The following is a 25,051-nucleotide window of genomic DNA, read 5'->3' as shown; positions in this document are numbered from 1 at the left end:
AAGGGACTCTAAACCTTGAGAAGGAAACTCTGTAAAGCCCTTCACATGCGGTCTAGGAAAGAACAAATGTTAAACAATCTCTGAGTCCTGTTCAGTCCTGTTCAGCCTGGCCACCTTTCCACAACAGGCTTTCCTCCAGTGCCACGCGGGGGTCGGGACTGGCTAGTGTTTCCTTCCCGAAGGCACTGCGAGTGTATTACAGAATTCACTCAGGGTCATCAGGCTAGAACAGACCTCAGGTTCATCCAGGAGACACATGATCAAGTCAGATTCACCTCACACTAAAACATGAAATGTGTTAAGCTTCTCCCTTCTTCAGCTCCCAGATTCTATATTTGCTCAACTGACAACTTCTTGTCCATCCTCAATATGCAACAGGAAGCTCTCGCCATTGCCCAAGGACATCCTTCACCCTGACTAAAAGCTTTCCTGACAGCAGCTAAGGCGTGGTTTTGATTTCTCTCAGATGAGCCTGGCCTCTAACTCACTACTTCCCTAAGCTGTCCTTGAACTCTCGATCCTCCTGCCTCCACTTACTCCAGCTATTTCCCTGTCACTTCAAACAGTAGTCAATTCTGCTCTTTTGTCAAATGTGCCTGGTATAGCTCGCTCCCTGCTTAAAACAGATCTCACACTTGGCCCATGTGGCCCAGGCTGGTCTGAACTTCTGAAGGCAAACCAACCTTCAATTCTTGATCCTCCTGCATCCACCTTGAAAGCGAGCATACTGGGACACACCACACCCTGCTTAGATCTCCACCTTCATCCTGCTTCATCCTAAACTCCGAATAACCCAAGAATCCTTTCTTTCATGTATGAGACATGAAAACACAGGCCTCCACTCTAAAGAACAGTGAAAATTCTATTCCCAGTTTTCACCCTACTGTACTCCATAATTTAAACAAGTATTTAGTTGGGCAGGGTGGCACACGCCTTTAATCCCAGAATTCAAGCGGTAGAGGTAGGCAGGCGGCTAGCCTGGTCTACAAAACAAAAACAAAACAAACAAAAACCAAAAAAGCACTTCCTAGAAAGCTGCACTGGCTAACGGTATGCAATACTTTCTCCAAACTTGCTTTCAGTCCTGCCAACACCAATTCTTTCAGTTGCTTTCACCTTCAACAGAACCTTGTCATCTGTCAGTGACTACCTAAACCACTCCAACCTGTGTCAGTCCAAGATCACCAGCTCAGATTCTCATTGCCTTGGTCCCATTTCCTCTAGGCCCAGCCTCTTAAGCGTTGGATTAGATCGCATCAACACAGCTTTCACCACAGCTGTAAATAAGGCCTCCCAACAGCCAGCACTTTGCTTCCACTCACATACTACTGACCCAATTAATTCAGCACATCTGAATTTGGTACAGGATTCCCAAGACCTAACAGCTTCTCAAACCTGGAGTCACCTCCAGGATCCATCTCTTAATTTTTGTATACATACACACATGGGGAAGAGCACACGTATGTCATGGGACAATTTGCAAGACTTGGCTCTCTCCTATCACGTGGGTTCTATAGGCTTGGCAAACACCTTAATCCACTAAATCATCTCCTCTGCCCTTTAGACTATGTAGCCCTGGAACTATGTAAACCAGGCTGGCCCCATCTTACCTCTAGGGGTGTAACTAAAGACCACTGAAAACCAACTATAACTGTATATACAATTCAAGCACTAGATGAGGTCAGAGAGCCAAAGTTCAAGAGAAACAAACTACAGCGAAACCCTACCAACCAAAACACACTGTATTTTGTTTATCCAAGAGTGTCTCCATGTAGCCCATGCCTGGCTCTGTCTCTTGTGTTGAGATCAAAAAGTGTACAGCAAGCACACCAGACTAAGAACACTGTATCATTTAATAGACTCTCAAACTCATGGCAAGACCAAAGACCATAAACTTTAATGGTCTGTTACTTACCTAGTCAAGTTAAAAGCTCATACTATACCCTTTACTGAGTTACCCTTCATTGACCAGCTTTCTAGATCTGCAAAGGCTATCAGCAAGCATTTGTCTGCAAACTACATGTGTAGTACCCAAAGGAAGGGTTCTCTGAACTGGAGCTAGATGGCTGAGCCGCGGGTGCAGGGAATCAAAATGTAGGTCAATTTAAGAAGCCTCAAGGAGGAGGAGAGGGAGTGGGGGGAGCCGGAGGGTATTGGAAGGGGAGGAAGTGGAAATTCTTATAAATAAGTAAATTTTAAAAAAATAGAACCCTCAAGTGGGCGGTGGTGACAAAGCCTTTAATCCCAGCACTCAGGAGGCAGAAGCAGGCAAATCGAGGCCAGTCTGGTCTACAAAGCAAGCTCCAGGACAGCCAGAGCTACAAAGAAATTCTCCCACCCACTCCCTTAAAAAACAAAAAGAACTCTCCAGCCCTAAGACATTATTTAAAAAAAGAAAATCTTTTTTCATTATACACACCAACCCAAAGTTCCCACTTCCCCCTCCCTGAGGCATTTTTAAAACGCAATTTTTGAGATTTCTGGACACAGTAAAACACCACCAATTAGGACTGGGTATTTAGATCAATTGATAAAATGCTCTAACAGGAGGAGGCGGTACATGCCTTTAATGCCAGTATTCAGGAGGCAGGAGGATCTCTGAGTTCGAGGCCAGCCTGATCTACAAGCATTCAGGACAGGCTACAAAACTACAGAGAAACCATTTCGAAAAACGGGGGGGGGGGGGGGGCGACGGAAAAAAAACTTTTGATCCCAGCACTAGGGAGGCAGAAGCAGATGAATGGATCTGAGTTTGAGGCCAGCAAAAAAAAAAGGAAAAAAATAAAAAAGAAAGAAAATAACACAAGTTGACGGTCTTCACTTTTTTTTAATTCTTATGTACAAAGACTGGCATCGATCTGTTTCACTGGGTAGAGTCTTGAAGAATCCAATCAAGGTCGCTTAGTCCAACTGCAAAGAAAAAGCAGATATTAGATTCTGACATATTTTACTGGTTCGCTCACCCCAATAACATAGAAAACCTGAACCAAGTGTTCTGAAGAGGTACAAAGCAGTTTGCTACAGCTCATCTTAGTCTGAAAAACCGTCAAGGAGCCAGAACTATTCTAATCTATGATCCTCTCACACTGAGTCGTTCAAATCTCCACACTGTATATTGCTAGATTTACGGTAATTATTATATTGGAAATTATTTCCATTTTGGAATTTTGAACTAAAACAACTGTCCCTGCTGCACCGGAGAGCTCACATAAAATATGTAGGCCCATTAAACACAAGCATTTAAAAAACTGGTCCCGAATTCGGGTGTGGTGGCTCACACCTTTTAATCCCAGACGTCCAAGACCAGCCTGATCTCCAGAGTTCCAGGGAAAACAGAAAAAGCTTGACTTGAAAAACTAAACTAGTCCAATTAAACAGAAAGATGGTGGATTTGTGCCAAAAAGCGAACCAAATTGTTTTCGACCAAAAAAGTGGCTTGGACATTCAACCAAGTTTCAAGTAGCATTAACGTGACCACAACCTCAGAACCCACAAAAGACAAAAAACATTGGCTAAACAAATCTACCGGGCCCGCAATCTAAAGCTCTTCCCAACCTATGATCTAACGCCGCCGACAGGACATTTAAAACACGTAGTCGATTAGCAAATCCTCAGCTACTATGGAGAAAGCGTAGGCTCTCCTACCGAGCTAAACATTTTCCTCAACCCGACACCCGGCCCTTTCCAGCACCCTCAGCGTGTGAGTCTCGGTCCGAGGCTCCCGCCCGCACGGGGACGATGGCGTCGGAGGGCACGTACCTTAATGAAGCCGATATCTTTCGCGTACTGCCGGAAACACTGGCGGCACATGTTCAGCCCGTATTTCCGGATCAGACCGTGGCGGTTTGAGCAGACGCGGCTGGACGGGGGAAGAGAAAGAGATGGCATTCAGGCAGGCCATTTCTCACCGAGAAAGGAGCACCGCCCGCACTCCGCCCGCCCATACTGCACAGGCCGTAATGGCGGCGGCCGCCATGGCGGCACCGAACGCCGGGCCTGCACGCCGCCCGCGGACGCCTTCACCTCCAGCAGCCCAGCCGCCCACAGCGGCCCTTTCCTCTACGCACAAGCCCACAATCCGCTTCTCACCAGGAGCGGGATCCCTGGCCGAACTTCCGCGGGTGACTCCAGTAGAGCTGCTGGTGACCCATGTTGCCTCACTGACGGCCGACGAGCCAAAAGGAACGAGTCCCCGCACGCATGCGCTCTTCAAACTTCCCGGAGCCACCCTTTACCCAGAACACACCGCTAAGGCGTGACGCGTGCGCAGTGCGACGGCGTTGGTCCGGGGAGGACGGTTTGAGTGACAGCTCTAAAGACTACGGGGCGGGTACAGTGGCTGACGTCACTGCAGCCGAACCTCTAGTATCTTCCCGGACGCGCTGTCGACCGCCGGGCGCGGTGGCGCACGCCTGTAGTCCCAGCTACTCGGGAGGCTGAGACAGGAGGATCGCTTGAGTCCAGGAGTTCTGGGCTGTAGTGCGCTATGCCGATCGGGTGTCCGCACTAAGTTCGGCATCAATATGGTGACCTCCCGGGAGCGGGGGACCACCAGGTTGCCTAAGGAGGGGTGAACCGGCCCAGGTCGGAAACGGAGCAGGTCAAAACTCCCGTGCTGATCAGTAGTGGGATCGCGCCTGTGAATAGCCACTGCACTCCAGCCTGGGCAACATAGCGAGACCCCGTCTCTTTTTACGTTTTCAACGTTATTTTACATCCTTTTCTTAAAGGTTTTTCTTTAAGACCGCTTTCTTTGAAAATGTTTTTGAGTCAGAAAAACGATCTTAGCCGACACTCAACACTGACACCTACTGGCGTGAATTTATAAAACAACTTAAAACAACTGCAATGAACAGGCATCAACGACAGGGGTCTCTCTTCTTATTAAACAACGGCTTTTCCTTTTTTTTTTTTTTTGAACTTGATACGCTCCTCCGATAAATACAACCACATCATTCTAGAGATTGGCAAATAAAATCACCCTTAGTATACTTCATACCTAAAAGTACTTGATACGTTTAATAATAAATGTAAAAAATAATTTTTTTTTCATTTATTTTTGTTGTTTGTTGTTTTTGTTCCCTGTGGAGCCTAGACAGGCCGGGAACTTGCTACCTGCCCATAGTGGACTTACACTTGCTATTAGGTTGCTTCAATTTCAAGTACTGGACTTGTACCACCAACAGCAGTTTAGGTGGCTGAATTTGAAGAAAGAAGTAATTTGAAATAAAGGGTGCTTTTGATCAGGTAATTTGACAACAAAACAACTAACAATAAATTTCAGAATGGAAGTAAATATCCGATCTAGCTGACATGTTTCCACAGGAACATAAAATTGCACATAGCCCTGAAATAAAAACCTTAACTACATCACAACAACAAAGAGGGGGTGGACTCTTTGAACCCTTCCAATTCCACTTCTATTTTCCTTTTTAGCCTTGATGACATATAATACAACTAAGCAAGCATATGAGACACAGACCTGAAGTAGTTCCATGATAGACAAAGAAAAAAGTAAATAATGAAAAGCATGCCGGTTTATTGGTGCCTTATTTTTTTTCATCTATGCGGCACTGGTTGCTACTGGTGGGATCACTGCCTTTACGAAACTAAGTAGCACACCCCTCCTAGCTAGTCTGCCATTCTTGAAGAGACTGGCAGATCTCTTTGATCAGGTCTCTTGGGATCCAAAGAGCATCTGTGCTTTCCCAGCTGCCTCTGAGAGACTGGCAGGCATTATGCCAGTGAGTTTGGGCCAGTCTGAAAAATGTATGCTTGCAGGTTTAAGTGTACTCATCTGCCAATTTGCTGATAGTTGCCAAATTATTATATTGAATAGACTTTCGTCATTCCAGGGTTGGAGAGATGGCTCAGTGATTAAGACCATTGGCTGCTCTTCCAGAGGACCTTGGTTTAATTCCTAGCTGCCACATGGTGGTTTCACAGCTGTCTGTAACTCCAGTTCCAAGAGATCTGACACCCACATGTAGGCAAAACACAAATACACATAAAATAAATAAATAATTTTTAAACAAAGAGGTATGATCCCAACCTTTGGGTAGGTGCTATATATTTATAATTATGTATTTATAATTATAAAATATCTATATTTATAATTATGTATCTTATATTTGCTAGCGAAGCACTATCACTGACTTCACACTTTCACTACTTTCAGCAGCAATCGGTGTTCTCTGTGCTCTTAGACAGCATAGCAGTTTAGGTAAAATCAGATAGAAAACCAATTCCAGCTAGGTGTGGAATCCCAGCACTTGAGAGGCAGAAGCTGACAGATCTCTGAGTTGGAGGCCTACCGGGTCTACATACCAAGTTCCGGGCCAGCCAGGGCTGCATAATGAAACCCTGTCTCAAAGTTAAATTAAATTTAAAAATGAAATTTCAGAAATGCCAAAACCAATTTACAACACCCAGTAAAATTCTGCTTGTTGGCCAGGTGTGGAGGTATACTCCTTTAATCCCAACATCTCTATAAATTGGAGCCTGGTTTACAGAGAAAGTTCCAGGCTAGCTAGGGTTGTTTAGTGAGATGCTCTCAAAGAAAAAGACTTCTTTCTTGAGTCAGGGGTGGTAGTGCATTCGGGAGGATAAGGATAGAGAATCAAATTCAAATGTGAATTCAAAGCCAGCAGAGCTATATAACATGGGTGCAGGTCAGCCTGAGCCAAATAAAAAGATCCTATCTTTAATATTAATGATGATGATGATAATCATGCTCTCCAGAACAACTATTGACTTTAAAATTCATATTACTCAAGGTTCTCCGAAGGAACAGAACCAATACACTATGTGGGTAGATGAATAGCTAGATAAATGATTGCTATCCATATTGTTAATCTATTATAAAGAGTTGGCTCACATACCACCTGCAAGCTAGAAACCCTAAGATGCCGGTAGCATGGCTCAGTCCAATCCAAAGGCCTCAGAAACTGAAGGCTTGACGACTGAGGGTGTCTTCTTAAAAGTACTAGAAAGATCTCTCTCTCTCTCTCTCTCTCTGTCTCTCTCTCTCTCTCTCTCTCTCTCTCTCTCACACACACACACACACACACACACACACACACTGCTTCCTGGTGCCTACATACATGGAAGGTGGATCTTCCCCACTACTTTCTCATCCATCTTCTCTAGAAAAACCCTCATAGACACCCTCAAGAACAGTGATGTAATTTGTTTTGTTTGTTGGTTTTTTTAATATTTATTTATTGTGTATATAGTATTCTGTATACATGTATGCCTGCTGGTCAGGAGAAGGTGCCAAATCTTATTACAGATGGTTGTGAGTGACCATATGGTTGCTGGGAATTGAGCTTAGGACCTCTGGAAGAGCAAACAGTGCTCTTAATCACTGAACCATCTCTCCAGCCCCTGTTTTTTGGTTTTTTGAGACAGGGTTTTTCTGTGTAGCCTTGGCTGTCCTGGAACTTGCTCTGTAGACCAGGCTAGCCTCCGAATCACAGAGATACACCTGCCTCTGCCTCCCAAGTGCTGGGATTAAAGGCATGGGCCACCACTGTACACCAATATTCTTTAAACCAGTCAATTGAAATCCAAAATTAAACATATTTTTTCATGCAAATTCTTTTAAAAATTTAATTTAGTTATAGAGAGTAATCATGTACATGCCAATGTAAAATTTCAATTTTAAATTAAATTTATAGTTTTATTTTATATATGCATACTGTATTTATATCATTTCCCCCTTCTCTCTCCTCCCTCAAACCTGTTTCATGCTTCCCTTCTTCTCAAATTCATGGCCCATTTTCTTTAATTATATGTCATATATATGTAAATAAATACTAAAATGCAGCTGCCGAATCTCTTTAGTGTTGTCTATCTGCATGTTTTCAGGGCAGACCACTTGGGATTGGATAACCATTTACAGGACTCATGCTGAGGAAGACTGATTTATTCTCCTCCTCCAATCCCTTTGTTGTGTCAACTGCTGTTGCCATTCTTTAGGTCTTGTTAAGGCAGCTACATTGTTTCAATGAGTGTCTTTTGCCTGACATATTTAGCAGATACAATCCGGAAGCAGATGTGCTTGTCTTCTGGCTCTTAGAACCATTCCATCTCCCTCTTCTGGGATGTTGCCTGAGTCTTAGATGTTAGCGACTGTGGTGTAGATGCCCAGGCGGGGCTGGGCTCCGTCTCAGAGTCAGCAGCTCTCTTCGTCTTGTCCAGCTGTGACTTGCTGTCGAGGTTTCCATCTGCTGGGAAGAGGAGCAGCATTGATGGAGGGAGGGAGCTGTGCTTGTATTTGGGCACACAGATAAGGGGTAGAATGAGGTTAGGATTTTTTTTTTGGTTTAGGATGGATGGTGGCAGTAGTAGGTTCTCCTTTAAGATCCATGACCTCGCTAGCCACGGGTAGTTGGCTAAGTTTCCAGTACCAGGCAAAATTTCTCTGCAGCTGAGTGGTTCTCATGTCCAATAAGACAGCTGTTGGTTATCTCCCAAGAGATAAGTACCACTATTGCACCTTTAGGAACACCTTAGATATTCTAAGATCTCTAATATGCTAGGTAGCGGGGAAAGTTAAAAGTTTATGTACTTTAAATTTTGTCTATGTCCTAATTACTGTTTTTAGGTTTTATTTTGAAATTCTTGTGTGCCCATGTGTTTGTGTGCTTGTGTGTGAGAGAGAATCCTTAAGAAAATCAGCAGTAGAGTTACTAGGGATGTGGCTTAATGGTAGAGGATGCGTCTAGCTGCAGCGAAGCCCTGGGCTCAATTCCTTTCACTGTTTTGTTTTGCTTTGTTTTGGTGGTGGTGGTGGTTGTCGTTTAAAATCAATTATTTCCCTGTGATACTTTTATCTTTTCACATTACATTTTAAAACTTGAATCCATTTAAAGTTAACTTTTTCTGCCTCACTCCCAAGGTAGAGGGAGACTGAATCAGAACAGAGACTACTTTTAAAAGGAATATGAATTTAAGATGAGCCTGCTCTGTTTGCTAAACAAATAGCACATACTCTTATAATTTAAATAGCATAGCTACACGTACTCGTACTATCGATTTATCCTTTCTGCAAATATGCTCTGAGTGCCTACTCTGTATAAATACTAGCTAAGTCTTGTAGATAACACTGATGACTCAGAACCCAGAAGCTGGTAGTCTAGAGGCATAACTAACCATAGCCGGGTGTGTTAGGATTCCATGCGTTCGTGTTCCAAGACAAAGGGCTGCCCCAATAATACACATAGTTAAAAATAACAATAAACACAATTTATTGAGAAAAAGAAAGCACTGCTGAGAATAGAAGTGGGTGAGGAAGCGGGAAAAAAAAAGGATTGAGTCTCATGGGACTTTTACATAGCAACCAACGACCAACGGCCTCTCCCAAATTTGTACCACAGGGGCTCTTTTCGCACTTGCTCTGTTCGGTCCATGAAGCCCAGGAGACGGAGGCCTTGCAGTCTTTCTTGGCATACTGGCCATGCTTCATTTGCTATATGAAGCTCAAGTGGGCAAGGGCTGCCAGTCTTTGCCAACTGGCTTCAGTCTCCAGTCCCTGAACACCACAATGAATAAGGTTGATTATGGGGGCAGATGAGAACATTCAGAGAAATTCAGTCATTTCAGTCGAATGCCTAGTATATGGCAGAAACTCGGGAATATAAATAAAAGGAAGTTTTAGGTGTAATTGGAGTTCTCAAGAAGGAAAACGGGTGCCGGGCCTAATGGTGACAATACTGGGCGGAAGAGAGGTAAAAAAATAAAAATATGAATATATGAGGGAATACTAAACGGGTGTGGGGTGGGGATGACAATTTATTATCTTCGCCTCTCTCCTGAATCTTTCCTGGTTTTCAGGATGTGAAATCAACGCACGCAAAACTTCAACACGCTATATGTAAACAGAGATGTTCATTGCTTAACCATAATTTTGCCACAGCTAAATTGAAAATTAGTGTTTCTGAAAGCCATTTCATAATTACAAAAGTGCAGCTTGGATAAAGGAGTGAGAAGCGAAGGTGGGTCCCGACGTCTTTCCAAGGCTCAGCAGCCGATCACCGCTACAAAGTGAAGTTTGCTCGACGAGCATCGCCTCGCCCGCTCCCGTCACCTAAAGCTCCGCTCTGACTTGACTGACGCTGCCTGACGAGAGCACGTCCTCCGCGGCGCACGCCCCAAACGCCAGATCCTTCCTTCCCGGGTATCCCCAGCCCAGGGTGTGAGCAGGAATTGCAATGGGCGCCCGAACAGCCCGACCCGCGCGCTCCGGGACCCACCCCACCACCTGTCAAGGAAAACATGGCGCCCTTGGCGACCGCCTGTCCGAAGTCTGACGGACGGTCCTCGGCGAGCACAGAACATGGAGGGATTCACTCAGGAAATATAAGACAATGCTAAACACGCTCATTATACCCGTCCCACGGGGAATTTGGAGTGGAACTCCGGGAAGTCCCAAAGCCGGCGGGCGCAGGCGGGCCACGGGCAGCCCTCGCGGAAGGACCCCCCCCGGAGGCCCCGCCCTCCTGGTGGCGCCAAATTTCAAAGGCCGGGCGGCTGGGAGACAGCTAGCGGGGTGATGAGGCTGCCCTGTGAGGTAGAAGTCCACAGCCGGCACTTGCCAGTCTTGGGGCTCAGGAGCCGCGGCAAGGGCGTGCGAGCCGTGGTGAGCCTGTGCCAGGCGCCGCGCGGGGCAAGGGCCGAGCCCGGCGGCCGCGCCTGCCTGCTGGTCTCCACCATGAAGGACAAGCGCGGGACTCGCTATGAGGTAAGCGGCCCGGCCGCCGCCTCCCGGGGGTGTGACTCGGTGACAGCGACGCGGCCCGTGTACCACCCGCCTCTGACAGCGATGTGAGGGTGAAGGGATCCCGCAGCATCGTTTCATCAAGCTTTTTTTCAGAGTTTTTTCGGTGTTTTTTCAGAGCTTTTTAAAATTTTTTTTTTCGTTTAATAATAGATGCCATTAGGAGATGATGAAGAGGGGTTGGGTCTGGAACTCAGTTAGGAAGAGCTTGGCAATAAATACTGGGGTTCTGGGTCCAGTCTCCAGCACACACAGGCAGAATGCATGTGCCGGTGATACCAGCCAAACTTGAGTTTGCGCTAAACCTGACTGTCGTTGTCATCGTCCTCGCTGTTGTTAAAGTTTTCCCGTGTCCTCTGCTTTACTTCATAAATGCTTGACCCGCGGTCCCGAGATTGATTGTACCTGTAGGTAGAGTGGCAGACTCTAGAGTCTGTCCGTAACTGAACCGGAGCGTGAAAACGAGATTTATAAAATCCGTTCTCCCCTGTTACCAGACACTGCTATTTGATGAAAATAGGATGACTTTGTGTCCACTATGGAGATGAAGGAACGATTCATCTTAGTGCATTTTATATGTTTTCTAGGATTCTTTCCGTTATATATTATAGTTCATAGCAAATGCTTAGTTGAGGGAAGAGAGTTTTTTTTGTTTTGTTTTTTTGTTTTTGTTTTTTTTTTTTCTTTTTTGAGACAAGGTTTCTCTGTGTAGTTTTGGTACCTGCCCTGGAACTAGCTCTTGCAAAGCAAGCTGGCCTCAAACTCAAGAGATCCACCTGCCTTTGCCTCCCGAGTGCTGGAGTTAGAGGTGTGAGTCACCACACCTGGCTTCCCAGGAAAAACTTTAATTCAGATCTAATAATGCTTCTCAGTTTAAATCCTTAGTGAATTTTATGGTTCTTGAATCTTTCACTCTTGGGTGTCTGTTTTCTTTCCATACATATTTCCATACATATTTACATCTCCTCCCCACTCTTCACCTATTCTTGCTAAATTCCTGAGTTATTGGCTTCTTACAGTTACCACGCTCTCCCTTCTTGGCTTTGCATATGTTGCCTCCACCTGGGATGCTATTTCCTCCTACTCCCCTTACTACCTACCCAATGTGTTCTAGTCCTTCAACTCTCTCACCTTACAATCCCATTTCTACTCCTAAACTGGGTGAGGCTTCCTTGCCTAGGTTATAGTAACCCCTACTTAGCTTTTTGTTGTGCTTTTTAATAACCGTCTCAGACTGTGGTTTTGGATTTTTCGGGACAGGATTTTTCTTTGTGCCTTGACTGTCCTGGAACTTGTGCTGTTGACCCTGCTGGCTGGCCTTCAACTCACGTAGATCTGCCTGTCTCTGCGGTGATTAAAGGCATACGCCACCACCGCCTAGCTAACCATTCTTATTCAACACTGCTCCAACTTTTTATCTTGGTGCCTAGTACACAGCGGCCTCTCAGCAAAGAGTTATTGAAGTCTAAAGCAAAAGAATCAGTTAGGAAAAGTTTTGAGCACCAGTTACGTCAGTCACTGTACTAGCTCAGAGGTTACCATAGCAACAAGACAGCCTTTTTGCTCTCATGGAGTTTGCATACAGTCTAGCTAACGGCATGTTCACCCGGAATAAGGGACTGAGGCTGTGAAGGTGGAGAACTGCTGGCACTTCTTTCTATAGCCATGTAGCTGGGTTGGGAGAAGGGGAACATTCTCTTAAAATGAAGGAAAGCCACAAACAGAACAGTAGTACCCAGTGTCAGCTGGCTGGAAGCTATAACTATTCACCGGCTTTAAAGAAAAAAGAAAAGCCAACCAAACAAAAACTTCATAAAACACTTAGACTTTGGGGCTGAAAGCCAACTAAAACCTGGAAGAAGACTGGTACATTCTAGTTGCAGTGAGCGTTATTGAATAGTCATGACTAGTTTTGTTCTCTTCCTTACCCTTCTCCTTTGATTTTAATTAGCTAAAAGAAAACATTGAGCAGCTCTTCAACAAATTTGTGGATGAGGGGAAAGCCACTGTCCGGTTAAAGGAGCCTCCTGTGGACATCTGTCTGAGTAAGGTAGGATATTGAAAACTGTAGCAAAACATACATAAGCTAGGTGCAGCATCACATGCCTGTAATCCTAGCACTCAGCTAGCAAAGGCAGGAGGAGTTCTATAAGCCCAAGTCTAGTGTGATCCACGTGTCAAGTTATTGGCCATCCAGAGGTGCACAGGGAGACTATATCACAAATACTGAAAATAAAATGTTTGCCTGTTAAAGCATCTTGAGAGCCCAAATAGCAATTAGAAACAATTCTTGCAGGTGTATTTTTGTTTGTTTGTTTGTTTTGAGATAGGGTCTTAGGTAGCCCAAGCTGACCTGAAACTAACAGCAATCCTGCCTCAACTTCTCTAGTGCTGGTATTACAGACCTGAGTCACCACATACAGCTTTCTAGAATCTGTCATTATTCCTGGTGTAAATACATTGACTTAGTCACTGTTCTATTGCTGTGAAGAGACACTTTGACCATGGCAACTCTTCTAAAGGAAAACATTTCATTGGGAGCTTGTTTACAGTTTCAGAGGCTTATTTTATCATTGTGGTAGAGAGCATGGTAGCATGCAGATATGTGCTGCCACCGTATCTGAGGCCTTTACATCCTGATCTCTGATCTGTAGGCAGGGAGAGACTGAGACCTTTGTGAGCTGCTTCATATGGCTGCTGGGAACTGAACCTGGGTCCTCGGCAAGAGTAGCAAGTGCTCTTCACTGCTGAGCCTTCTCACCAGCCCAACACTTATTTATTCTGTGTGTATGTATGTCTCTACATGTATGGAGGTCTAAAAACAACCTTCAAGAGTAGGTACTCTGCTTCTGCTCTATGGGTTTTAGGGACTGAACTCAGGATGTCATGCTTAACAACAAGCACCTTTACCCACTGGCCCTCTCACTGCCCCCCAAACTTTGAAAGTTAAAATTTAGACCAAGTGTTAAAATATTTTTTACAGCTGATTTCAAAATCCAGTTACATAGCCTGTGTATGAAACTGTAGGATTTTTTTAAGGAAGGAACTAACAAGCATGAAGTATCTAAAATGGGATTTATAATTGCGTAACTCTTTTTTTTTTTTCAGGCCAATCCTGGCAATTTAAAGAGTTTACTTTCAGCTGTGAGAATGGCTCACAGAGGCTGTGATGTCAATATACCACTTTCAGCACTTACACCAGCGAAGACTTCAGAATTTGAGAATTTAAAAACCAAGATGGTTATCGCATCCCAAAAGGATTATCCTCTGAGCAAGAGCTTTCCGTGTTCTCTGGAACATCTTCAGGTTTCTCACTGTAGGCTGGCCCGAGTTGATATGCGAATGCTCTGCTTAAAAAACCTTAGGAAGTTAGACCTGAGTCACAACTGTATAAAAACACTCCCAGCCACGATTGGAGACCTCACCCACCTTCAAGAGCTTAACCTTAGTGACAATCACTTGGAGTCATTTAGTGTGTCCTTGTGCCGGTCCACACTCCGGAAGTCACTTCAGAGTTTGGATCTCAGCAAGAACAAACTCAAGGCACTCCCTGTGCAGTTTTGCCAATTCCGGGAACTTATGAATTTAATCCTTAGTGATAATGAACTGATTCAGCTTCCCTTCAAGATAGGACAACTGAAAAATCTCCGTTTTCTAGCAGCAGCTCGGAACAAACTTACAAAACTACCTTGTGAATTTAAAATGCTATCCCTAGAGTACTTGGATCTTTTTGGAAATACTTTTGAAAAACCAGAAGTCCTTCCAATTGTAAAGCTTCAAGTACCATTAACTTTACTGGAGTTTTCTGCTCGAGCTGTACTATCCCAGAGGTAAGACTTTCAGTCATAAATATGGTTCTTTGGTAGCATCCCGATAGTCTGATGAAACTCAGGGTGTTATCATTCATAAAGAGGTGACCTGAGGCTGGCCCCACGAGGGGTAGCAGTGGGTCACCCCAGGCATGGGGATCCCCTGCAGGTTCCCTAGCAGGTGGCCTAAGGCCGCACAGGCAACAGACAGATAAGCCATGCAGAGAGAGCTCAGGTATAGAGTTTATTCATTGGGTTATGGAGGGGAAAAGGAGAAGGGAGTATGGATCGAGACATGACACACTGGAGAGGTGGGAGATCCACTTGCCTTTGCAGAAGTGGGGAGGTTGGGAGTGGGCGAAGCTTGTCTCTTAAAGGGACAGGGTACCCAAGTGACAGACCAGGCCAGCAGATTACAACATTCCCATCTTTTTCTTATAATAAAAAGGCAGGGAGTTAGGCATAGTAGGTTAAAGGAATTCGGATGGTGGGGTCTCAAGACTGCTTCCTGCTTGTTTGTGGGCGGTGAAGTCCTTCTTAGGGGACCTGAGAAAGCTGGGTGCTGGTTACATCCTGGGATAGTTGGTCATTTTTTCTCCTGTCCAGGATTTGTGGTATGGAACTGTCCAGTGTCTCTTGGACCTGGCAGAGCAGAGGACAAAGTTAAGTTTAGTAAGAAAAAGTTTTTTCAGGACCAGGGAATTGAGAGGGTTGTATCTGACCTGTTTAAGGTGAATCCTTAAATTCAGCTCCCTGGAACTCACAAGAATTCTTTGAGTTCGTGAAAACCTAAGTTTTAGAAAACAGCAGCATATTTATGTCAGAATGACTGACATGTTTTGCACAATGAAAAGTATCTTTAAGACTGAAATGCAACGTGAGAAATTTGATAACTTGTATTTGTCCTCACACCTTATAACTTGCAGGTACATATTTTTAATAACTTGCATTTGTATATCTTAAAACACCTTTTATTTAGAACATGTTAAGAAGTTGTACTGAAATTTGTTTGGTGAGGTTGTCCTTTGAAACTGACAAAACCTCTCAGCTGTCAAACTGCATTAGAGATCTTTGAGAAGGATAAAATTTTACTTGGGGAGTTATTGGTTAAAAAACGACAGAGAACTTACCCAGTTGTCTACCTCAGGGTCCTCCATGGTCATTGAGGGTAACATTTGCCTTTTGATGTTTAGTGCAGGGCCTGCCTGGTTTTAGAAGATCCTGTGGATTAGAAAATCTGTAGGAAGACAAACCTGCCTTGGCCTGAGCAGCTAGGCAGTCACTCCATTTGAATCTTTGTCCACATCTGGAGATCTTCAGTTTAGATGAAAGGCAGTTCTCACAGTGGTTAGGGCTTTCACTTGATGAAGTGAATTGCCGATGGACGTTGCTCTGTGTCCATCTGTCTTTTGTTTTCTTTGGAGGAAATAGAGTGCTGCTGCTAGGAGCCAACCTGTATTTCTGTTACGAAAAGCCTTTTAATAATTAAACATTTAAATGCCATGTTCCCCAGATCTTTGGGAAGTCGAGGGCTGTTTATTCGGGTATAGATAAGTTATAATACACTAGATCAGCAGATTAAAACACAGAGTAATAGTATCTTGTTTTGTTTTGTTTTAAGTTTTTTTTGGTGGAATCAGGAAATAGTTGGGCATGTATGATGCCACAGCGTTTGGAGATCAGAGGACAACTTGTGGGAGCAGGTTCTTGCTTTCCACCATGTTAGTTTCCGGGATTGAACTCAGGTCATGGGACTTGACAACAAGCACCTTCACCCACTGAACCATCTAACCCTCCGCAACAGTCAAGTTTCAATAACTCCTAATGTTAAGTAAGCCTGGCGTGATGGCCTACACCTTTACTCCCAGCACTCAGGAGGCAGAGGCAGAAGGATCTCTTGAGTTCGAGGCCAGCCTGTTCTACAGACTGAGTTCCAGAACAGTCAGGGCTGTTACACTGAAAAACCCTGTCTCAAAAAAACAAAAACAAAACAAAACAAAAAAACCCAAAAACTCAACTCCTATTGTGATTTTTTTCCCCTCTATTTTAAATGGCTTACTTATTTGTTGTTGTTGTTGTTACAGTACTATTTACTTGTCTTGTTTTCTCTAACATTTTATTTGCTATCAGTTTTTCCCACAAGAATATAAGATTAGCAAGGGTATGGACTTTTTTTTTTTTCACTATTTCCTACTTGTGTATTAAATGTTTTGTTTTTGGGCTGGAGAGGTGACTCAGTAGTCAGGGAGTACTGACTCCTTTTCTGAGGACCCAGATTCAGTTCCCAGCACCCACTTAGGGATGCTCACAATCACTTGTAACTCTAGTTCCAGAGGATCTGGTCCACTGTATAAAGGTGCATCCACACCCGCACATGCTTCCACGGGCACACATACATTGTACATTCATATATTCAGGCAAAACATTCACACATGAAAAATAAAAATAAATACATCTTATTTTAAATATGCTATTATGTGTTCCTGGCTTATATCAGACATTGATGGCTGGATGAGTGTATAGTACCATTTCTCAAAATAGTGTCCTGAGCAGCTGAAACATCAGGTGGATCAGCAAGGAACTTGTTGCAAGTTCTTGGTGTATACCCAAAACCTACTGAATTAGGAATTTTCAGAATGGGGACCAGCTCTGTGTTTTAATAAGATCTCCAGGTCAGTTGGCGGTGGTGGTGCACGCCTTTAATCTCAGCACTTGGGAGGCAGAGGCAGGCGAATCTCAGTGAGTTCGAGGCTAGCCTGACCTATAAACCAAATTCCAGGACAGCTACAGCTGTTAAACAGAGAGCTCTTGTCTGGGGGTGGGGGTGTAATAAAAGCTCTCCAGGTGATTCTGATAACCCAGAAATTTGAGGATTTCAATCTGGCACAATGATGCGTGGTTCGTTAAGCCAGACCTGAATTGAACTACTGGCTTCACCCATTTGTATGACTTTAGCACATTAGTTAAATTCTTAATCTCATCTGAACTTGGAATAATATCCACTTTATAGAATTTTGAGGCTAAATGAACTAATTTATACCAAAACATTTTGCACTTGGAAGGATTCTGTAACTGATGGTTCTCTTCCTCCTAGCTCTAAACACTAACTGCAGTTGGTTTCATGAGAATGAACTCCATTAACTTGATATTTATTCATTTGATTGGCTTTAGGCTTTGTTTTCTTTTGTTACTCTTGTTTCTTTCATATAGATGTGGAAGCTAGGAAGTGAACTAGCCTAGTTAGCATCACTGTCAACTTGACATGGTCTAAAATTATCTGGAAAAAGAGTGTCAGTTGAATAATTCATTTTCTCTATCAGGTTGGTTTGTGACCATGTCTGTGAAGGATTGCCTTGATTAGTAAGTTCACATTAGAGTACTCAGCCCAGTATGGGTAGCCCTGTCTCTGGACAGGTCCTAGGCTATAAAAGGAAGCTGGCTGAACATTAGCCTGAGCTAGCCATGAGTGAGCCAACAAGCAGTGGTCCTCCGTGGTTTCTGCGCCCAGCTTCTGCTTGGGTTCCTGTCTGACTTCCCTCACTGCTTTGACTGTGACCTGGAAGGATAACATGAAGTAAGCCTTTTCTGTCCCTGAGTTGCTTTTTGATAGGGTGTTTGTCATAACATAGGGTGTAATTAGAGCAGGAATACTTAGCGCTTATAAAATAGTAAGATGATATTTAAAAAAAAATAAACAACTGGCCTCAAACTCATAGATCCACCTGCCTCTGCCTCAAGTGTTCTTTTTTTTAAAATGACGATTGAACCTTAAGGTTCAAGTACCCTTCCACTGAGTTATACCTTCTGCTCAGTCAGGCCTTGAGTTTAGAATCTTTCTCCTCCAGCCTCCAGAGAAGTTGAGATTACAGCCTGTCAGCCCAGCCTTGCTTTTTAAGACAGGGTCTCATGAATTCAGGTTCCTCAGCATATTTTGTTTGTTTGAGATGTCTCCCTGTGTAGGCCTGTCTGGCCTGAACTCCAGTCTGCCTCAGCCTCCGGAGTACCTTCAGGATTATACCTAGGAAATCAAGGGACATTTTGTTGTCTTTTTGCCATCTCTTCGTCCTATTCTTAGCAGTTGGAAAAATAAAATGGTTAGATTGAGTCCCGTCGTCGTTATTTTTATTTCATTATAATCCAGTGTTCTAATTCTTGTCTAAACACATGAAATTCACAATATAGTAACATTATGTGTTTTTCCCCCATTTAGGATTTCGTATGGCCCTCATATCATTCCTTTCCATCTTTGCCAAGATTTGGATACTGCCAAAACCTGTGTTTGTGGAAGATTTTGTCTAGACTCTTTCATTCAAGGAACTGCTACAATTAATCTACACTCTGTTGCCCACACCGTGGTCTTAGTAGATAATGTGGATAGAATGGAAGCTCCTATTATCACTTACTTTTGTTCTCTAACTTGTTATGTGAATTCTTCTGATATGTTAAAATAGTTTATAACAAAAAGAAAGTTTCTTAGATGTAGATGGTTGATTATTTGTGATTTAACAGTTAACAAATTTAGCAAGAACAAATTGGAGAAAGGGAAGCTTTTTGTATATTTGCATGGAGGAGAAAATATATTTATCTTCAACCATTTGACTCTGGAATTTAAATTTTAATTAAAACTTAACTTTTGGGGAGTGGATTAATACTCAGCACTTAAGAGCAAATGCCCTCTTGCAGAGGTTCTGTTCCCTGCACCCACATTATGGCTCACAATTGTATGTACTCCATCCAGTTCCAGGGAATTCAATGCCCTCTTCTGACCTCCAGGGACAGCAGGCATGCATGTGGTGCACATACATATATGCAGACAAAATACTAAATGAATCTTTAATTTTATTGTGAAGCTAACAGATTTATGATAGCAGTGTTAGTTTCTGCTCAAGTATCAGAATGTGCTGTAGTTAATCAGATTATTTCCAAATAATTTATCTTCCTAAAATTTCCTCATTTGAAGCTTTTATCTTTTTCTAGATTCAGACATTTCTATTATATTAAGCATTAGAACACTTAGAACTTAATTCAAGGATATAGGGCCAAGCATGGTGGCACACAACAAAAAAGAGGCAAAGTATGTCTGAGCTTGAGGCCATGTATTGATATTTCCAGGACAGCCAGAGCTATAGACCCTGTCTCACAAGGGTATGGCTCAATAGAACACTTGCCTAGTATATACATATGCAGGTTTGACTCCTGGCACTACCACCAAGTTTCTACTCAAAAGTGATTAGAGATAAGACACTGAGCCAGAGTAATTATTTTACTCAAATAGATATCTTGCCTGCACATGTGTTCGTGCACCACATGCAAGACTGGTGTCAGCAGAGGGTGTTGGGTCTTCAGGAACTGTAGATACAACTGTGAGCCACCATATGAATTCTAGGACTCCAATCTCTCTTAAGAGCAGCCAGGGCTTTTAGCTACTGAGCCGTCTCAAGCCCTAATTGTACCCCCACCCCCAGGAGAAATCTTTGAATTCAAATTTTTATTCTTAGTTACAGTAAGAAGTTTTTGATGTAATTTTTTGAATGAGTTACCCAACACATACATCAGTGGCAGTTAACCAAAGTCAACAGGTCTGAAAATTAATTAATGAACAATAAAGTATTCTGCAAGCTATTCTGAGAATGAAATTTTTTTTTTTTTTTTGGCTTCTCGAGACAGCGTTTTTTCTGTAGCTTTGGAGCCTGGCCTGGAACTAGCTCTTGTAGACCAGGCTGAACTTGAACTCCAGAGATCCGCCTGCCTCTGCCTCCGGAGTGCTGGGATTAAAGGTGTGCACCACCACCACCACCACTCGGCTGAGGATGAAATCTTTCCCACCTGTTCTGGGAAATGAGTGACATATCCACAATATCTCTGTATACTTCTTGTGGGGCAGCCAGTTGAGTGCACGCCTAACCTAGCATACAGAAAGCCATGGATTGAATCCAACGTAGCACCAGAAACACAGACTATGGTGTAATTCCTGTAATCCTAATATCCAGGAGGTAAAAAACGGACCCTGTCACCCACTAAGCACATTTAAAACAAAAGCAAAAAACCCTCAATATACAATTCTTAGAATCAAAACAGCACAAGGCTTAGGTATCAATAACAATAACTTTATTTTCTAACAGGTAATTTTCCTATTGCTTCGGCATTTTCCTCTCAGAAAACACAAGTTTTAGAACTGGATCACTTGGCCCTTTCTCTTCTTGTCTCCTCCCAGTTCAAAATGCTTGCATCTCTTAATGGCCAGCATCCTCTTGGACCTACAGTTGGGCTCCACGCACTCAAGCCTGAGCACGATCTTCTTTGTGGTTTTGGCCTTCTTCCGGAAAATTGGCTTTGTCTGCCCACCGTAACCACTCTGCTTCCGATCGTAGCGCCGCTTCCCTTGGGCGTACAGGGAATCCTTGCCCTTCTTATACTGGGTCACTTTGTGAGGCTGATGCTTGCCACATTTCTTACAGAAAGTCCGTCGGGTTTTGGGTACGTTGACCATCTTTGCAGTAGAGTGTCTACCGATGGAAACTGTAATTTAAAAAAAGTTTCAGACATTGATTGTGAAGTGTTAACAGTTTTAAAAAAATAATTTTTAGGAATTTATAAAAAGTCATCAAAAATGTGTAAACCCGTTGGGCGGTGGTGGTGCACACCCTTAATCCCAGCACTTGGGAGGCGGTGGCAGGAGGATCTCTTGAGTTTGAGGCCAGCTTGGTCTACATTGTGAGTTCCAGGACAGGGTCCAAAGATAGAGAAACCCTGTCTCGGGGGCGGAGGGGGAAGGTATGTGTAAACCCACCAAGTACTCATTTTCCACAAGAATACATGGCCATGCCCGGGTACACCAGTTTGAATGCCTTAAGTGCGGGGCTGGGCATGTAGCTCAGTTCTGAAGCTTGCTTACAGGGCTTAGCCAACCTAGTTTCAAACCTCAACACTGCAAGCCTAAAGAAAAACTAGCTTTTGAGACATACTGCAAAAACACACCTGACGGACTATGTTCCGGGAGGCTGAGGCAGGAGATTGCTAGTTCAGTCTAAACTCCACATAGAAACCCTGTCTCTAAAGGGGGGGGGGGACCAAAACAAAACAAAAAGGACACTTGGGGTCCAAGGCAGGCCATTAGCGCTCCATTTACCACGGCTCGTTCCGAGAACGCAGTGGTGTGCCGGCAGGGGCCAGCTTCTTTCCGACTACCCCACACCGACTCCGTTTTCTAGCTCGTGGCTGTCTATGACTGGCGGAGTTCCTGCTACGGCCCGCCTCGTTCTCCAGAGCCACGTCGGTCGGACTCGCCTTTACCCCTCTACCCGTCACGCGCCAGCGGCCCCGAAGGCTGACGTGTCGTTAGCAGCCCGCGTGCCCAGCGGCCCGGGAGCCGCCATGCTGGAGCGCCTCTTCTGAGAGGGCCGCAGGCTGTTGACCTCAGCCGTGCCGGGCAGCGCCCGCCCGCTTCCCGCGCCGACCGACCCGACCCCGGCCGCCCCCAGCCTCGGGAGCCCCGGTCCCAGAAGAGCCAGCTCCCGCTCAGCTCCAGACTTACCAAGAGACCCGGCGTCCAAAAGAGCCGCCTCCACCGCGCGAGCCGGACGGGAAAGGGCCGAAGCGAGCGGAAGTCGGAACTGGGTCTGAGCGACGGGACCACGAGCCAATAGGCGGCGGCCTCCTCTGGAGACCCCGCCTCCGGACACTCCTGGGAAGCGCCAACCAGCGGCCGGCGGGGCGGGGTGGAGGGTGTGGGCCGGAGGGCCCGGGCGATCGCGGCATCAGTCGCGGCTTGTCAGAACGGTCGCCGGAGGAGCGGGGCGAGGCTGCGGCGCTCGGTGGCGGCGTTTAGCCGAGCGAGCAAGGATGAACGCACAGAGGACGCAGGGCCGCGGGCAGAGCAGGTAACGGAACCGGGTTGCGGCGGCCGCCGGCTGGCTTTCTTCCGGGACCCGGGCTGCTGAATGGAGAGGACCGAGGCGACGCTGAGCCGCGGCTCGTAGCGGCGGGGCGGTTGCCCGAGCTGCAACTGCCAGAGAGGATGTGCGGAGCCCGGGCGGCGCGAGGCAGTTGAGAGCCTTCGGGCCCCAGGCCGCCGGGGCCCGGGATGAGTTAGCGAGGGCCGCCGCGGGGGCCAGTTCCTAGGGCTGCAGGCCAAGGCGACGGCGCCGCCCGCCCGCCCCTTCCGTGCAGAGGCCGCCAGCTCCTTTCCGCGCCCGCGCTCCCAGCCCCGGAGACCATGAGGTTCCGCATCTACAAACGGAAGGTGCTAATCCTGACGCTCGTGGTGGCCGCCTGCGGCTTCGTCCTCTGGAGCAGCAATGGGCGACAAAGGAAGAACGACGCCCTTGCCCCGCCGCTGCTGGACGCGGAGCCCCCGCGGGGTGCGGGCCATCTCGCCGTGTCCGTAGGCATCCGCAGGGTTTCCAACGAGTCGGCGGCTCCTCTGGTCCCCGCGGCCCCGCGCCCGGAGGTGGACAACCTCACGCTGCGGTACCGGTCCCTGGTGTACCAGCTGAACTTTGATCAGATGCTGAGGAATGTCGATAATGACGGCACCTGGACCCCCGGGGAACTGGTGCTGGTTGTCCAGGTGCACAACCGGCCGGAATACCTCAGGCTACTGCTGGACTCGCTTCGAAAAGCCCAGGGCATTAGTGAAGTCCTAGTGATCTTTAGCCATGACTTCTGGTCCGCAGAGATCAACAATATGATAGCTAGGGTGGATTTCTGCCCGGTTCTGCAAGTGTTCTTTCCGTTCAGCATTCAGCTGTACCCGAGTGAGTTTCCGGGTAGTGACCCTAGAGATTGCCCCAGAGACCTAAAGAAGAATGCCGCTCTGAAGTTGGGGTGCATCAATGCCGAATACCCTGACTCTTTCGGCCATTACAGAGAGGCCAAATTCTCGCAAACCAAACATCACTGGTGGTGGAAGCTGCATTTTGTATGGGAGAGAGTCAAAGTTCTTCAAGACTACACTGGCCTTATCCTTTTCCTGGAGGAGGACCACTACCTAGCCCCAGACTTTTACCATGTCTTCAAAAAGATGTGGAAATTGAAGCAGCAGGAGTGTCCTGGCTGTGATGTCCTCTCCCTAGGGACCTACACTGCCAGTCGGAGTTTCTATGGCATTGCTGACAAGGTAGATGTGAAAACTTGGAAATCCACAGAGCACAATATGGGGTTAGCCCTGACCCGAGATGCCTATCAGAAGCTGATTGAGTGCACAGATACTTTCTGTACTTACGATGATTATAACTGGGACTGGACTCTTCAGTATTTGACTGTCTCCTGTCTTCCGAAATTCTGGAAGGTCTTAGTTCCTCAAGCTCCCAGGATTTTCCATGCTGGAGACTGTGGTATGCATCACAAGAAAACATGTAGGCCGTCCACCCAGAGTGCCCAGATTGAGTCATTCTTAAAAAGTAATCAACAGTACCTATTTCCAGAAACTCTAGTTATCAGTGAGAAGTTTTCTATGGTAGCCATTTCCCCACCTAGGAAAAATGGAGGGTGGGGAGATATTAGGGACCATGAACTCTGTAAAAGTTACAGAAGACTGCAGTGAAAAACATCACCATTGCAAAAGTGACAGTCTTCTCCTTTTTATATTTCTCTCAATGGGATATACAACTGAATAAAAGGTATAGGAACTGGTTTCTGCTTTAATACATGAATTTCTTGTAAAAGGTGTCCAAATATATAGTAATCCTTTTCCGTTATGTCTTGATTAAAATTTCAAACGGAAATTTTCATTTTGAGATTTGGGTTTTAAAATTCAGTCTGTATCTGCTTAAGGGTAATGATTCGATTATTACTGATTAAAAAAGAAATTTTATTTAAATCGCATCTGTTAATCTTTTTATCTAAAACTTTGTATGTATACGTTTCCACTTTCAGAACTTACTTTACGTACAGCAAGGTTTATTTAAAAGGGTCACGGCAGTAAAAAGTATTCTAGTGGAAGGAACCGTTAGAGCACTGCTGGGACAGGCCCAGTTTCTCTGTTGACGGTTTAAGAACTCGAGTTCCGTTTGTTCAGCATCCTGTCAGAAGTCATTTCAGTGTTACCGATTCCTGTGCTGCTGTGTTACGGTTTGCCTGTGCTTTCGGCCCTCATATTACATGATTTCTGTTGGAATGTATTTGGTTAATGAGAAAGTTTAAACACTGTTTCACCTCAATGTAGAAATACAGTGGTTTTGATTTTTATTTTCCTTTCTAGTGCTGCCAAAATAAAATACTCATTTTTGCATAAAAAGCTCCCTAGTCATTTTGCAGACTGTTGTATTTGTACCAGTAAAGGCATCCTAGAAGTTCTGAGCATGAGCATCGTAGCTCAGTTTTTACTAACTATGCATTATATGAATTTAAAATGAAGCTAGCTTGTGACAGTGCATTCTCTCAGGAAGAAATTGTTCGGCTTTCAGATCAGCCAGGCATAGATAATGAACAATAAGAAAAGCTGCTGCATAAGGGAAATACT

General features: G+C 45.0%; 4 protein-coding genes, 1 long non-coding RNA gene and 1 other non-coding gene across 6 annotated transcripts; 3 read left to right on the top strand and 3 right to left on the bottom strand.

Annotated features, from left to right (window-relative positions):
• Positions 1-2,807: 2,807 nt before the first annotated feature.
• Rps29 (ribosomal protein S29) lies at positions 2,808-4,250 on the bottom strand. Its single transcript, XM_048415840.3, has 3 exons — positions 4,090-4,250; positions 3,760-3,859; positions 2,808-2,910 (listed from the first exon to the last, which is right to left on the bottom strand). The coding sequence occupies exons 1-3, from the start codon at positions 4,149-4,151 to the stop codon at positions 2,902-2,904; spliced, it is 171 nt and encodes a 56-aa protein (XP_048271797.1). The 5' UTR covers positions 4,152-4,250; the 3' UTR covers positions 2,808-2,901.
• A 141-nt stretch (positions 4,251-4,391) lies between these two features.
• Positions 4,392-4,691, top strand: LOC146892390 (signal recognition particle RNA). The gene has a single exon (XR_015004647.1).
• A 5,830-nt stretch (positions 4,692-10,521) lies between these two features.
• Positions 10,522-19,188, top strand: Lrr1 (leucine rich repeat protein 1). The gene is made up of 4 exons (XM_048415806.2): positions 10,522-10,744; positions 12,732-12,830; positions 13,889-14,610; positions 18,800-19,188. The coding sequence occupies exons 1-4, from the start codon at positions 10,556-10,558 to the stop codon at positions 19,038-19,040; spliced, it is 1,251 nt and encodes a 416-aa protein (XP_048271763.1). The 5' UTR covers positions 10,522-10,555; the 3' UTR covers positions 19,041-19,188.
• Positions 14,838-15,988, bottom strand: LOC146892389 (uncharacterized). The gene is made up of 3 exons (XR_015004444.2): positions 15,720-15,988; positions 15,312-15,378; positions 14,838-15,231 (listed from the first exon to the last, which is right to left on the bottom strand). It is a non-coding gene; the product is annotated as an uncharacterized LOC146892389 (long non-coding RNA).
• Positions 19,189-20,675: 1,487 nt separating the features above from the next.
• On the bottom strand, positions 20,676-22,273 carry Rpl36al (ribosomal protein L36a like). Its single transcript, XM_048415619.3, has 2 exons — positions 22,124-22,273; positions 20,676-21,108 (listed from the first exon to the last, which is right to left on the bottom strand). The coding sequence occupies exon 2, from the start codon at positions 21,077-21,079 to the stop codon at positions 20,759-20,761; it is 321 nt and encodes a 106-aa protein (XP_048271576.1). The 5' UTR covers positions 21,080-21,108; positions 22,124-22,273; the 3' UTR covers positions 20,676-20,758.
• A 107-nt stretch (positions 22,274-22,380) lies between these two features.
• On the top strand, positions 22,381-24,409 carry Mgat2 (alpha-1,6-mannosyl-glycoprotein 2-beta-N-acetylglucosaminyltransferase). The gene has a single exon (XM_048415618.3). It carries the CDS (start codon positions 22,805-22,807, stop codon positions 24,131-24,133), a length of 1,329 nt encoding a protein of 442 aa, XP_048271575.1. The 5' UTR covers positions 22,381-22,804; the 3' UTR covers positions 24,134-24,409.
• The last annotated feature ends 642 nt before the right edge of the window (positions 24,410-25,051 follow it).

Source organism: Myodes glareolus, chromosome 11 (genome assembly GCF_982192425.1).
Source record: "Myodes glareolus chromosome 11, mMyoGla1.1, whole genome shotgun sequence".
NCBI lineage: Eukaryota > Metazoa > Chordata > Mammalia > Rodentia > Cricetidae > Myodes > Myodes glareolus.
The sequence above is the reverse complement of the archived record's forward strand: the minus strand, read 5'-3'. Positions and strand labels throughout refer to the sequence as shown.